Raw genomic sequence first — 14,805 nt, 5'->3', positions numbered from 1 at the left:
TTAGTTAAATATTTACATTTAGCTTTTACTTTGTTTTTAATTATTTTTTGTTCTTTTCTCTTTTTGTTGCTTTATGTGCAATGCTATTCATCTATTCTGTTACTATTTGTGAAACCTATTAATGGCTTAGTTTGTAATCCTGGATTATTTCTATTTACACTACTGTAGCTCTGATTTTCCTGTAAATAAATATATAAGTATTCTGGATTCTAAACAAGCTAGCATCTATTGACATTGAACTATTGTAATAAAATAAATTGTAACAGTTGACGAATTATTATTACGTCGATAAACGTTATTGTTTTTTGGGAGAATTATTTACAGAATGACATAATTTGTTTTCATTATTAATAGTAATATTAAAAATAAAAAAAAATAAGGGCCTTTAATAACTGTGCTAAATTTCATGTATATAGTTTAAATAGTTTTGTTGAGTTGTAAAGGAGTCAAAAGTAGCTTGAAATGGTTCTTGTGTATTACACTTGACTGCTGCGTCGCCAATTCCTTTATTCTTTGAACTTGGCTAGACACGCTGCCGCGTGTCTAGATTATTTTGGTGTGTAAAATCCCGTTGACGCGATATCTGGAGTGATAATGTTTAACTTTACTTGCCCATATTTGATGGGCCATAAGAGAAGTATCAAAAGTTTCATCCTTTCGCACAAACTGAACTGACTGTACCGTCACTCAGAAAGTATTGCGAGAAAAAGTTTTTATATATGTGAGACTGGCCAGTCATAATTTATTTAAAAATATGATTACTTATAAGTAAAAATAGGTACGTTCTAAATTCAAAACTTCCCTCCACATTTTTTGCGAGCTAATTAAAATTACCGTGTCTCATTGAAACATGGATTTGCGTCGAGAACATTTTCGCGCTATGATTTTTTACGATTTTAAGTGTCGCCTAAAACCGGACGAATCGTATGGTAGACTTCAAATGGCATTCATGGATGAAGGCCCTTCTAAGGCAACCGTGTATCGTTGGTATAATGAATTTAAGCGCGGTCGAACTTTGGGGAATGAAGAAAGAAGTGGTCGCCCTTTGACGGCTGTTACGGAAGAAAACTTTGTATAGAGGCTGGTGGAGAGTAAAAAGATGTAATAAATAGTACATTACTTGTAGTACATTATTAGTTACCTCCTTGGGAGCCATTATTCGAAGTAAAAAAAAAAAAACTTTTGTGCCGGCCGCTACCCGCAAATAGTACATTAATGCAGCGGCCAGTAACTGAGGCATTAATGGACGAAATTGCAAATGTGGGCCGAGGCACACATACGTGATTCCATCAATGCCTAGTTGTGGCCAAGGCTTGTATAGTACTTTTCTCAAATAATGCGCGGAAATCTATAACACAATTTTACTTTTTAAGTTTAATGACGAATAACGAACAATAATAAGTTTTTCATGCGCCATAATGTTCCTTCGTTTTTTTTTTCAATAAACAGCTTTCTATTTGCAAGCCAGTTCGAAATTTAAATAAAACCTTTTATTAGTTACCTCCTTGGTAGTCATGTATCGAAGTAAAAGGTCATTCCATTTTTAAATTACATACATATCAAGTAAATAATTAGTTTATTAGCATACAACGTTATAATTTTTTTTTCTCATTGCTTTCTTGATTTAATTGATTAATTTTAGAAATATGAAAGCGTAGCGGTTTTTTGTATTAATTGCCGCATGCATTCTTATGTAAAATGTGAATACTATAACTATCAGATGGCAATTGTGAGTAGCTTTGACGTGGTCTAGTGTTTTGAGTAGTCATGCTCACTAAAATGTCCAGACTTGTGGCGGCGTGGTGGGCCGGGTCATTGGGCTCCCTAAAATATGGTCGAGCGCAGTGATGGCTGGCTCATCCGTCATACTCGTGAACGGGTGCTGCTTGTAGGGACTGGTCTGCTCTAATCACTATGACTGATTTCCTCTTATTAATTGTTTAACCAGTTGGTTATGTATTCAATTTTTTTTTTTTCATTTTGAGTATTTAATTGAATTAGTGCTAATTGGTGGTTTGTATTCACACAATTAAACTTAAAAATGTAAAATAATAATAAAATTATTTAAAAGAGCATCACGCAAGTTTCTTGCTCGTTCTTCTTGTGATGAGACAGCTTTCCGAACGAGCGGTAAATTAAAAAAAATGTAATGACTTTTCAAAAGTGCTTCAATGTAAGTTTATTTGAATAAATGATTTCTATTCTATTCTATTCTATTCTATTCTATTCATATCTGTCCTGTAATTTAAAAATGGAATGACCTTTTACTTCGAAACATGGCTGCCAAGGAGGTAATTAATAAAAGGTTTTATTTAAATTTCGAACTGGCTTGCAAATAGAAACTGTTTATTGAAAAAAAAAAACAAAGGAACATTATGACGCGTGAAAAATTATTATTGTTCGTTATTCGTCATTAAACTTAAAAAGTAAAATTGTGTTATAGATTTCCGCGCATTATTTGAGAAAAGTACTATACAAGCCTTGGCCACAACTAGGCATTGATGGACTCACGTATGTGTGCCTCGGCTACGCCTCGGCCCACATTTGCACGTGCGTCCATCAATGCTTCAGTTGCTGGTCGCTGTAAAGCCTTGGCCACAACTCACGTATGTGTGCCTCGGCTACGCCTCGGCCTACATTTGCACGTTCGTTCATCAATGTCTCAGTTGCTGGCCGCTGCAGCAATGTACTATGCCTATGGAGTTTATTTTTTTTAGCGTCGCAAAACTTTCTGAGTGTTCCAAGTATGTAAGGTTGTTAAGTGTAGTCCCGTCGAGTGGCTCGTGGATGACGGTGCGTGTCTGTTGCAGCGTGCTGCCGGTGCAGTGCCTGTGCGAGTTCCTGTCGGCGGGCGGCGTGGGCGGCGCAGGCGGCGAGACGAGCAAGGCGGGCGAGCTGTGTGCACACCTGCGCCGCACCGTGGCGAGCAGCGCGGCCGGCGCGCGCGCCGTGCTGCAGTACTACCTGCAGCGCCTCGCGCACGCGCACGCGCCCACGCGCGCCGCCGCCGCCAGGGTGCGTGCCGCTCCCTCTCTCTCTCTAGCGCGCCGTGCTGCAGTACTACCTGCAGCGCCTCGCGCACGCGCACGCGCCCACGCGCGCCGCCGCCGCCAGGGTGCGTGCCGCTCCCTCTCTCTCTCTAGCGCGCCGTGCTGCAGTACTACCTGATAACTTTTTACTAGCGTGCCGCACCTTTGCACTATTAAAACTACATACGTTTACATTCATTTATAAAAAATAACAAAAATCAATGTAATTTTTAACTTACAGGGTCTTAAGTTGGTGTTGACGCAGACGACAGACGATACCGCCGAAATGGACTACAATGCCGACGTCAGCCCTGAGTAAATACTTCTCCAAATGTTTTTTATTTCATTAATATTTTTATAATTTACGAAATTGAAGTTCTCTGATGGTATATACATTAAATTGGAAATATTTCGAGTTTTGGCAAAGCTGTAAATGGTATGTGAGGCGAGGTCGGTTGCGGTGGCTGTGCGCAGGCAGTGGCTGGAGCTGGCGTGGGCGCAGCGGCACTGGGCGGCCGTGCGCGAGGAGGTGGTGGCGCGCGTGCGCGCGGCGTGCCTGGTGGAGTGCGTGCCGGCGCACGTGGCCGCCTACCTGGCCTTCCTGGCGCGCCACGTGGCCGACCGCGCGCTGCACGCGCCGCTCGCCGACCACACCGACCACACCGACCACACCGACCTCGCGCTCGATCTCGCCCAGGTAATTTATTCAAATTAAAGGTAAATTAAAGGCTTTTTAAATTATATTTATGTACTTTTTTTTTAGTCTTAAAAATCACCACTTTATAAAAATGCACATTTAGTAAAAGAAAATATTCTTTTTGACCAATAATGGATGTGCGCAGGTGGTGATGGAGCGGACGACGGTGATCGGCAGCGTGCTACCGCCGGCGGAGCTGCGGGACCCCCCGCCCGTACCATCCCGTACCCAGCACCGCACCCTTCATGCACTCACCACCATATTCTACACGCATCTACGACAGGTACCACTAACACTCCATTGATTTCTATTGTGTGATACAAAATTACATATATGTATTTAATGTATTTATCGGTTTTAGTTTTAAAATAAAAAATTTGCAGGGTAGTATGGTGACCATTGTGCTGTATATTAATACAAATGCATGGCTGCAAATACGCAGCGCGTAACGTTTATGCCGGTCCGCCATTGTCTAAGCATGTATTAGTGTTAACACTACCAATGGAAAATAGATTAATAAATTCTACTTATGATTAAACCGTATCAGTAAAGATTTCAAAAATTTCGCATTAAATTTTTTACATTTTTATTTTTATGACAGTGGTATGTGAACATATCGAAAAAATCTTACCACTCCTTATAGTTTCCGCTGAACATTGGCCATTGAATGCGTGGGTAATTTACACAATTTATTTGAAAACTTTTATGGTGTTTTGAAAATTATTAAAACCTTGTGACACTCAAATTTGGCTGCTGTGTTAATCTACAGATCTTTCAGAGCTTTCGGAGAAAGTTTTTCTCCATTTTATTAACAAATATATACTAATTTGTGTTGATGCATTTGTATTGCGGCTCTGTGTGACAGGACTCATAATCATTATATATTTAACAAAAAATACCAAGTACAAATAAAAGAAGAGGCAAAGGACCAATCCGGTATACATGAATTATGCATATACACCGATAGCTCCAAAACTGAGAACGGTTCAGGAACCGGAGTCTTTTCCTTAGACCTTAATATAAACGTGCACATACCGCTTGGCGTACACAGCTCAATATTCCAATGCGAATGTGTTGCAATAACCGAGGCTGCTGCAGCTGTACATAAGCTTGGAATAAATGGTATTGGCATTAGATTCTTATCTGACAGCGCAACAGTACTAAAAGCATTACGAAACAACAAGACGAACAACAAATTAATAATTGAATGCCACCATTCACTGGATATCTTCCAATAACCGAGTTATTCTCCAATGGATAAGAGGGCACAGTGGATCTTATGGTAACGATGCCGCAGACGAACTAGCTAGAAGAGTCTCAGGAACGAGTGTGGTAGGCCCGTACCCACTTCTTCCTCTTCCGTTCTCGCAACTTCGAATATGGATTCGTCAAAGATCCGCTGACATACAAAACCAAAGATGGATACAGGCTACTGATTGCAGACAATCAAAATTGGCCGTACCTACGTTGAATCAACGACTATCAAAACGTTTATTACATCTAGATAGAAAAAAAAAAAACTGAAAATAATGATAGGGACAATAACGGGCTATTGTCCATTAAACAAACGTTTATACACAATAGGAGCCACAGACAGCCCTCTATGTCGAGGCTGTTTCGACGCCAAAGAAACGGCTGCTCACGTTATCCTGGAATGTGAGGCTGTGGCCCATCAACGTTTAGAAATCCTCGGAACGGTGAGGTCGCTCCGTGAGGCCTGTGAAGAACCCAGGAAGCTTCTGCGCTTCTGGGCGGAGCTAGGTTGGCTGTACTAGCCACGACTCATACCCACAACGGCCCAAATGAGAGGCTAAGCGAAAATACAGTCTTTTTGACATTCACATTAACACATTGTGTTGATGTATGTTCTGATGTGTCGTTATGAGCACGACGATGTTCCAGCAACTGCAAGTGGGCAGCCGCGAGGAGGCGGTGGAGGGCGCGGGCGCGGCAGCAGGGGCGGAGGGCGCGGCGGCGGGGGCGGAGGGCGCGGGCGGCGAGGGCGGCGAGTGGGCGGCGGGCGCGGCGGAGCGCGTGGCGCTGCAGTGGCCGAGCGGCCGCCGCGCCACGCTGCACGTCATCGTTGCGCAGGCGCATCTCAAGCTGCTCTGCTACGGACCCTCTATATGTTAGTACTTCTTCCTGCATAGCGTAACACGCGCTACTCCTCTCTCTTATTCTCTTGATGGACTCGTCCATCAATGCTTCAGTTACTAGCCGCTGCAGTAATTTACTATTATATATCTATCTATCATAAATTGCGAGCTTATTTACATCCTAATACTCTCGCCGTCGAGCTTATCATGGTCGTTGCTGGCAGACGACACGAACCAGGAGATGTACTCGTGGCTGCAGTCGGCGTGGGTGGGGCCGGACGCGCCGGCGGCGGCGGGCGGCGAGGCGGCCGAGGCGCTGCTGCTGCCCGACTGGCTGCGGCTGCACCTGGTGCGCTCGGCACGGCCGCCGCTGCTCGAGGCCGGCCTGCGCGCTCTGCCCGCCAACAAGCTTGCGCTCTTCATACAGACCTTCGGCATGCCCGTCGCTTCTATGAGGTATCCCCCTGCTATCCATATGGTGTTAAATGCCAACGAAGTATTATGTTAAATGCCGTCTGTTTTGTCCTCTATCCTATTTGTGTTTCTGCCGTGAAGCAGTTGTATTTGTCTATTTGGGTTTGAAGGGTGGAATTTGGCAATAACATTACAGAGTACATAGGCATGACCTCCTTAGTCTTCAGGAATGGCGACATATATTATAAACGACATAGTACCTATACTCTGTTATATTCATGGTATTGTTTATGTCTATAGACGACAGTAACTACTTTCCGTCAGGTGGGCCGTCAGCTTGTTTGCCATTCTAAGTCGTAAGAAGAAAAGATGAACATAATGCATTTTAGTATTTTAACATTGTTACATCATTATTTCAAAGACATGCACGGGACAGTAAAATTAATTTATTGCTGAATCATTACTTTTCGGGTTTTAGATATTTAATATTTAGTTAAATTCCTGTTAAAATAATATCTGAAATGGTGCCTTTGTTTTTTTAAATAAGTTAAATTCTAGCAAAATTTTTTGGTCCTTTGAGCCGGATACGTGAGTGAGTTACCTGAAATCCGGGTCGAAGGATCAAAAATGCAATGCTGGTGTTTTGCACGGCGGCGTAGCGCGTTACTGGGTGCGCTGGACGCATGCGCAGCGGGCGCGTTGGCGCGGCTGGGCGTGGAGCGCGCCTACATGGCGCAGCTGCTGCGCGTGCAGCGCGCGCGCGGCGCGCTCGGCGGACACGCCTTCGCCGCCGCGCTGCGCCTGCAGCCGCCGCGCCCGCCGCCCGGTATGTACGCTGCTAGCGCATGTCTCTTGTCTTGTCTTGTCTTGTCTTGTCTTGTCGCTGGCGCGGCTGGGCGTGGAGCGCGCCTACATGGCGCAGCTGCTGCGCGTGCAGCACGCGCATGCATGCATGCATAATCCATACTTGTGGATACTGTCAAAACAAGACCATACACATCCTAGAATTTTCTAGTACCCATCCCAAATTATAAGTGGAACTCAACTATGAACAAAAATATGTCTGAGAGTATGTAATATAATTTGTTGTTTGTGAAGCCACTCTGAAATCATTTGAATTATACCAATGATACACTGCATCTAAAGCTGAGTGTGTGGGGCCGCAGACGACACGCTGTTCGCGGAGGAGCGGCTGCCGCCGGAGCAGGAGGAGCCGTGGGGCGCGGAGGAGGAGCCGCTGGCGGTGGAGCTGGTGCCGGCGCTGCTGACCGCCGCCTTCGACGCCACCGCCACCTTCCCGGGCGACGTCGACACGGCCTTCACGGAGCTCCTCGCGGTCAGTACCACCGACATGATGTGGGATGTGTTTGTAACAATACATTGAATTAATTAATACATTCTTTTTAGTATTTAGAGTAGTCTATCTAGTAATATTATCTTATGAGAGTTACCATTGTAATAAATGTAACATTTTTATGTCACGTTTCTGTAAAGATTTAATAGTACATTACTGCAGTGGCCAGCAACTGAGGCATTGATGGACAAACGTGCAAAACTGGGCCGAGGCGTAGCCGTGGCACACATACGTAAGTCCATCAATGCCTAGTTGTGGCCAAGGCTTGTATAGTACTTTTCTCAAACAATGCGCAGAAATCTAAAACACAATTTTACTTTTTAAATTTAATGACGAATAACGAACAATAATAATTTTTCACGCGTCGTAATGTTCCTTTGTTTTTTTTTTTTCAATAAACAGTTTCTATTTGCAAGCCAGTTCGAAATTTAAATAAAACCTTTTATTAATTATCTCCTTGGTAGCCATGTTTCGAAGTAAAAGGTCATTCCATTTTTAAATTACAGGACAGATATGAGTTTACATAGTAATTTATCTGGCCGCAAAACACGACAGATATGGATTTTCATACAACTTTTACCGGCCGCTGCCCGCATGTATCTGGCCAGTACGGCAATTTTGATTTATCTTGAAGAAGATTGTCAAAATAATGCTCACATTTCCAAGCACGTTTGAGAAAAGAATATTATTCGATTCAAGTAACTTAGTATTTTTATTAAAATATCGTCATTCATTTTAAAAGTAATATATTAAATGTAAAATATTTAGAGGAAGGGACCTATAGTCCTGCTTTGAGGTACACCCAATTTTATATCGCTTTATTTTTGTGAACTAAAAAAGTGCAAAATGGATTTCGTATAATGACAGAGTAAGAGAAGAAGTAATATAAATGTCACCACTCCTTTTCATGTCCAAAATATCGTAAGAGGGTTGTAAGAGAATGAAATACAGCCTTTCCGAAAGTGGGCGATATCCCTTGTAGGCGCTGCAGGCCTAAAGAGAGGCGGTAAGAGACCCAGAAAAAAATGAGGGTGTTGTGTAGAGGCTTGGGGGGTGATTTGTTGATGTTGAAGTAATAGTGGTTTTTAAGTAGGTGAAAAAATGGGGGCGCTAAAAAATAATTTATTCTCAAAGTGGGCAGTAGACAAAATAAGTTTGGGAAGCAGGTGTTCTCAAACTTATTTTGTCTACATTAATGCTACAGAGGGAAAATTTTGAAATTGTTAATGATCCCAGGCTCACAAGCGGTATCGAACCCTTAAGTCTTAGGAGAGATTTTGCGTCACTGCGTGTTGTACTGCTTGTACAATGGATTGTGCTCAGAGGAATTGTTCAATATGATGCCCAGAGCCACTTTCTACCATCGTACGGCTCGCCATCCACAAGGAGTTCATTCTCATATCCTAAATGGTCGCGTACAACGCGGTTTTAGAGATGTTTCCTCCCACAAACACTCAGGTTATGGAATGAGCTCCCTGCCGAGTTTTTTCCAAAAGCCTACCGCATGGGGTTCTTAAAAAGGGGAGGTAAAGAGGTTTTTTCAGGGTCGGCAACGCACGCATAATACCTCTGGTATTGTAGGTGTTCATGGGCTACGGTAACCACTTACCATCAGGTGGGCTGTATGCTTGTTTGCCACCTCGCAGGTATAAAAAAAAAACGGGAGTAGTTATTGTTTTTTTTAAATAGAGAACTTCGTTTTTGACATTTTGTTTTGAGAAATATTAGTAATATAAACGAATAGCGTAAATATTTAGCTGGTGAAGTGAAGCTGTGGCTCTTCAACGTTTAGAAATCCTCGAAACAATGAGGTCGCTCCGTGAAACCCGTGAAGATTTTAGGAAGCTTCTGTGCTTCTGGGCGGAGCTGGGTTGGCTGTACTAGCCAAGACTCATACGCACAATGGCCCAAATGTGAGGTTTACCGCGGAAACACTCGTCTGTAAGGGTTGTTCCATGCCTTAACCTTAGAAAAAAAAGAAAGAAATGTTTTTGTTGAAGTAAACATAGATTTAAGCATTTTTAAATAGTCATTTTTCATTCCTTACTTACTTTATAACATTGTACAGTCTGTTTATTTATTCTGAACATATTGTTGGTGTATCATTTATAAATAGATAAATAAAGTGCAATTTCCATTACATTGCATCCAGCTGGTGACGGCGGAGGTGAAGCACGCCAGGTCGGGCGGCGGCGACGGTGGCGGGGGCCCGTACACGGAGGCGACGGTGTCGTGGCTGCTGCGCACGGCGCGCGGCGGCGGCGGCGGCGGCGGCGCGGCTGCGCTGGCGCAGCGCCAGCCCCGCGCCGCGCCGCTGCTGCGCGCGCTGCTGCCGCTGCGCTGCGCACGCCTCGCGCAGGTACCTACCACCCTACCACCCCACTACCCCACCACCCCACTACCCCACCACCCCACTACCCCACTACCCCACCACCCCACCACCTCACCACCTCATACTATTCCTCACTCTCACCGTTCTCTATTTGCGCAACTTGTATACAATTTTGTTATTTAGAATTTACTATATTGATTGACTTATTATTATTGCTTTTATAAAATACACTATTTATACAAATACTATGGCAAATACATCACATGAAGATGGTCTCCAAACATAAGGTTTCTTGAGCCTATTTATCCACACGATAATAGAGCGCAAATATAATATTTGGAGTTTTTTTTTTTTTTGTGTTTATAATAAATTCATTACTTACTGTAATTTCTGGCGGGATCAGTATAAAAATATTTAAATATAAGATATTTAAATATTTTTTTAATTATCCATTATTTCATATAGTACTTTAATACTATATTTACAGGCATTGCACAACATTATTTGATTCCAAACTATGCAAATCTTGTTCTGTAGGTAATAGATAATTGATAGAAATACTTTTTTTTTTATTTTAAAAATGATCATGGACGACGGTAGTCACTTACCATCAGGTGAGCCGCATGCTCGTTTGCCCCCTGTGTTGTAAAAAAATTATCTACATATTATACTTAAAAAATTGTCAAAATAAATACAGACATTGTTACGAAGGTTTTTTTTTTTTTTATTATTATTTTATGCAACTTATAATTGCAAACAAGCTAACGGCCCATCTAATGGAAAGTGGTAACCGTCGCCTATAGACATGAGTAGTACCATGGACATAACAGAGTATACTATTTCGCCCATGATACCCCCATGCGTTGTCATTCCTGAGGACTCAGGTGTTATTCCTCTGTACCCTGTAAATTCACGCCATATCTCACCGTTCAAACCGAAACACAGCCATGCAAACATAACTGCTTCACGGTAGATACACGAATGGGACAGAGGTGGCCAAGCAATCGACTTTTGTACAAAGTCTCCCTCTGGTTATGTATATGTAAATGTTTTCACTATTAAATCATCCGTTGTGTCGGCAGTGCGCGGAGGCACTGTGCGCCGCGTACGGGCCGCTGCCGGGCCCGCTGCCCGCCGTGCTGCGCCACCTCGCCCGCCCGCCGCGCCGCGCGCACGCCGACCACGCCGACCACGCCGACCACGCCGACCGCGCCGACCACTCGGACGTGGACAACGCGCGCACCGTGGACGACCTCATCGCCGGTACTGATATCACCACGCTTTTATTATTGGCTATTTACATAGATTTCATTACGACAACCAGCTACGGATTGTATCAAGACGACGAGGTTTGTAAAAATATATATTTCCAAATGCTCGGTTGTAACTGACTAAATTAAAAAATAAAAATTATGCTAAACACAAATATAGGAAATTAATACATAACTGGTGGGGCGATACGTTGACCTAGTACGTGCAGTTGTAAATTAACAATTATTATATTTTTTTAGTAAACCAACAAATTTATTGCACTGCACGCATGAACACAAATGGAACCATTCCATACAATTCGTATTTATTCATAGGAAAACCAGGGCTACACTAGAGCAAAAAGATACAGTTTAGGATCACAAAACAAGTCACAAGTAGCAACAATATAGATACAAGGCGCTGTACACAAAGCTACAAAAATAGAAGTTAACAAAAAAATGAACAAATAAGAGGAATGAAAACAAAAAAAAATATGAATAAACTGTATCTTTTTGCTCTAGTGTAGCGCCCTGGTTTTCCTATGAATAAATAAATAAAATACAAAGTAAAAATTAATTACAAGTATTTGATTAAAATATGTCCTTCTTGTCCATACAATAGTTGTTCAAACTGACTATGAATACAACAATTGCGTACTCAGTTGGCCTCTCACTAATATTATATTTTATATTTTCAATTTAATGTTAGTATTTTTTTAATGTTCGTAATTTGTAATAAAATTACGTCTTGATTTTATAAATTCGACTTTACATCAAAAGAACTTAATTTCTTAACAATTTCTCTGTATTAAATTTGCTCCCGAATTTGGCGGTAAATTAAACAAATAGCGTAAGTTTGTAAAATCTATTCCTATATCGTCACAGTCGTAGAATACTGACGGATCTTTATATGTAATATTCGTCAGATCCGTCAGTATTCTACGACTGTGACGATATGAATCCCGTCACGGTATTCGCTTATACTGTTCGAAATTGTCCAAGTAATTTTGATAAAATTCTACAAATGTATTGTTTATTTCGATTTAACACATGGGTTAACCTTTACCCTGATGACAAAGACTGGATTTTTTTTGATGCGTGTAAATGGTATGGTAACCCCGCCTGCGCTAACGGGATACGCTGGCGGAGCACCAGTGAAGGGTGATAGATGAGAATGTTAACAGGCCAGTTAGCCCATCATGATGAATTCATCAGGAATTAACCATGACAGTTTCCAGCGAGGACCGCGAGGAGGTCGACCTGGTTGGGTATATTGCTAGCAATGGGATTCTCAGTCTCCATTACTAACAATCCCTTTCCCCCTATACAAAGACTGGAGTTGGAACATAGCAGTTGGGAGGTGATACCGCTAGTGGTTTAAGCACGTTAAATGAATGCGTGGTACTGCACAGTGGTGGAGCGGTCGTCGGCGCGGTCGCTGGAGGCGGTGGGCGCGCGCATGATCAGCGCGCGCGACCCGCGGCTCGTGCTGCGCGTGCTGTGCGCCGTGCTCGAGCGCAGCAAGGACGGCCGCTACGACGAGGTACACACACACCTGCCGGCTGACGACCACTGCTCGCTTAATACATCAGATACGTCGGTGCCTCCCAACGTGGCGCCCACGCCCCACAGGGGGATAATTCGATAGTTGGGAGGGGGGGGGGGGCAATTAGAAAATGGACTCGAAGCGATTTTAACCCTCTTGCTCCGGGCCATTTAAATGCAACTAGCGACCCGCCCCGGCTTCGCACGGGTGCAATGCTGATACTAAATAGCACCCTCCCCCCCATTACATTACGACATCACATTAGAAACCTCTAAATTTATCAGTGTTCCCCTACTATATGATGCGTGTATTATACATATAAACCTTCCTCTTGAATCACTCTATCTATTAAAAAAATCTGTTTCAAAATCCGTTGCGTAGTTTTAGAGAATTAAACATACATATGGACGGACAGACAGCGCCAGCGATTCTGTTTTATACTATGTAGTGATGATGCTACAAGTAGATATCAGTGCCAAATTCCAAAATTAGGAATAATTTCGTTTGGCGTTACCAAAATATCAACTGGGCGATTAAAGTCGTCAAGTGAACTTTATCCAGAAAAATTATATGCATGGCACAAAAAAGATTGGGAAACACTTAGATAGATGAATGGATGAATCAACACCACGAACATGACAGAATACACTGTCGTGCACATTGTAAGTACCCCTCGTGCGTTACCATTCCTGAAGACTAAGATTATGCACACAAAAATAAGAACTACCTATTTTTGAATTCATATGAAAAATTATTTTTTTGATCCATATTTATCCGAAAAAATGTTTGTGTCGTGAATTTCTTCAAAAATATACTAATAATTTTAATTATATATATTTATTTATTTTACACTTTATTGCACCAAGTAAAAAGAGAAATAACAAATACAGTAAATATTAATGAGAAGTGATACAAAAGGCGGCCTTATCGCTATGCAATCTCTTCCAGACAACCTTTGGGTAGAGGACATTGAGAAAAAGACAAAGGGTAACGCACTGTTATATAAATATTATACAGACATTGCCAACAAAATGTTGCCAGTATCAAAATAACATAGGACTGTTATTATTTGTTAACAGATAAAAACAGAGAATGACAACAAAGAGATCCCGCTGTTCTCGCGTGGCGGGCGCGGCTGCGGTCTACTGCTCGATTGGATGTCCGAGCTGCAGCGGGAGACCCTGGGCCCGCAGCCCGAGCGACAGGTTGGTCTCCCTCCAGTTGCTATTTATTAATTTTCTACTGTTTATATCAATATGGACAGCAACAGCGACATACATCGCTGCGATTGATCCACGCAACTGTTTCAACCGCCCCACCCTGTTAAGTTCTGCTGAGTAGTTGCTAAAGCCTGTCGATCTTCGGTCCAATATCTTCGTCGACAGAATTCCAATATATCAATGCTACTTTCGATCGCACTGCGCGGAAGATCGACCATTCGTATCGCTCACAGCCGGCTTCTGTTCCGTCTTCAGGTCGCCGATCTTCCGTCATTGGTAGATCGGCAACGTCGCATTGAACATTTCTTATGTTTATTTTTAATTTTTTCTTTATTTACAGACTTTTGTCTTTTTAGACACGTCAGTCTCATCATATCTTAATAAATTTTAAGACATCAGTAAATTTATACTAACAGTTAACAGATACCCCCCCCCCCTCCCCCTCTTGCAAAATAAAATAACAAGAACGAAAAGAATGTAGTGGATTTTCTATGTGTCACGTCATACTCGGGGAACAGTTGACGCTGACTGCTACTTTTGCTATGTATTAGTGTCTAAGATACGCTAAAGTTGAGTGGAACATGAAAAATAAACTATCTGCTGTGTGTACAGATGCGGCTGATGTTCGTGGCTGGGTGCGCGGCGTGGCGGCCGCTGCTGGTGACGCTGCTGGCGCACCGCGCCTCCTGGCGCACGCTGCACGCCTGCCTCACCGCGCTGCTGCAGCCCGACCGGTCCGTACACGTGTCTCACTCACATACCACGCTTGCTGCTTTATTTATTTATTTCTGTGCTAATAACATTATAAGTTTGCAATCCAATTATAGTCGCGCTCAACATTCACAGAGGTGAAACAGCATACGTCGA

At 42.7% G+C, this 14,805-nt stretch overlaps 1 protein-coding gene across 1 annotated transcript in view; it reads left to right on the top strand.

The window, feature by feature from the left end:
• Positions 1 to 14,805, top strand: part of LOC113517152 (integrator complex subunit 1) — a 41,306-nt gene that overhangs the window by 15,245 nt on the left and 11,256 nt on the right. Inside the window, exons 16-28 of the mRNA XM_052900579.1 lie at positions 2,811 to 3,015; positions 3,271 to 3,344; positions 3,504 to 3,726; positions 3,872 to 4,009; positions 5,629 to 5,854; positions 6,047 to 6,278; positions 6,896 to 7,062; positions 7,403 to 7,572; positions 9,743 to 9,949; positions 11,005 to 11,185; positions 12,585 to 12,715; positions 13,798 to 13,923; positions 14,551 to 14,672. Coding sequence (XP_052756539.1) covers positions 2,811 to 3,015; positions 3,271 to 3,344; positions 3,504 to 3,726; positions 3,872 to 4,009; positions 5,629 to 5,854; positions 6,047 to 6,278; positions 6,896 to 7,062; positions 7,403 to 7,572; positions 9,743 to 9,949; positions 11,005 to 11,185; positions 12,585 to 12,715; positions 13,798 to 13,923; positions 14,551 to 14,672 — 2,202 coding nt within the window. The remainder of the gene's footprint in view (positions 1 to 2,810; positions 3,016 to 3,270; positions 3,345 to 3,503; positions 3,727 to 3,871; positions 4,010 to 5,628; positions 5,855 to 6,046; positions 6,279 to 6,895; positions 7,063 to 7,402; positions 7,573 to 9,742; positions 9,950 to 11,004; positions 11,186 to 12,584; positions 12,716 to 13,797; positions 13,924 to 14,550; positions 14,673 to 14,805) is intronic.

Source organism: Galleria mellonella, unplaced genomic scaffold, assembly GCF_026898425.1.
Source record: "Galleria mellonella isolate WM207_F2 unplaced genomic scaffold, CSIRO_AGI_GalMel_v1 utg65, whole genome shotgun sequence".
NCBI classification, from domain to species: domain Eukaryota; kingdom Metazoa; phylum Arthropoda; class Insecta; order Lepidoptera; family Pyralidae; genus Galleria; species Galleria mellonella.
The sequence above is the reverse complement of the archived record's forward strand: the minus strand, read 5'-3'. Positions and strand labels throughout refer to the sequence as shown.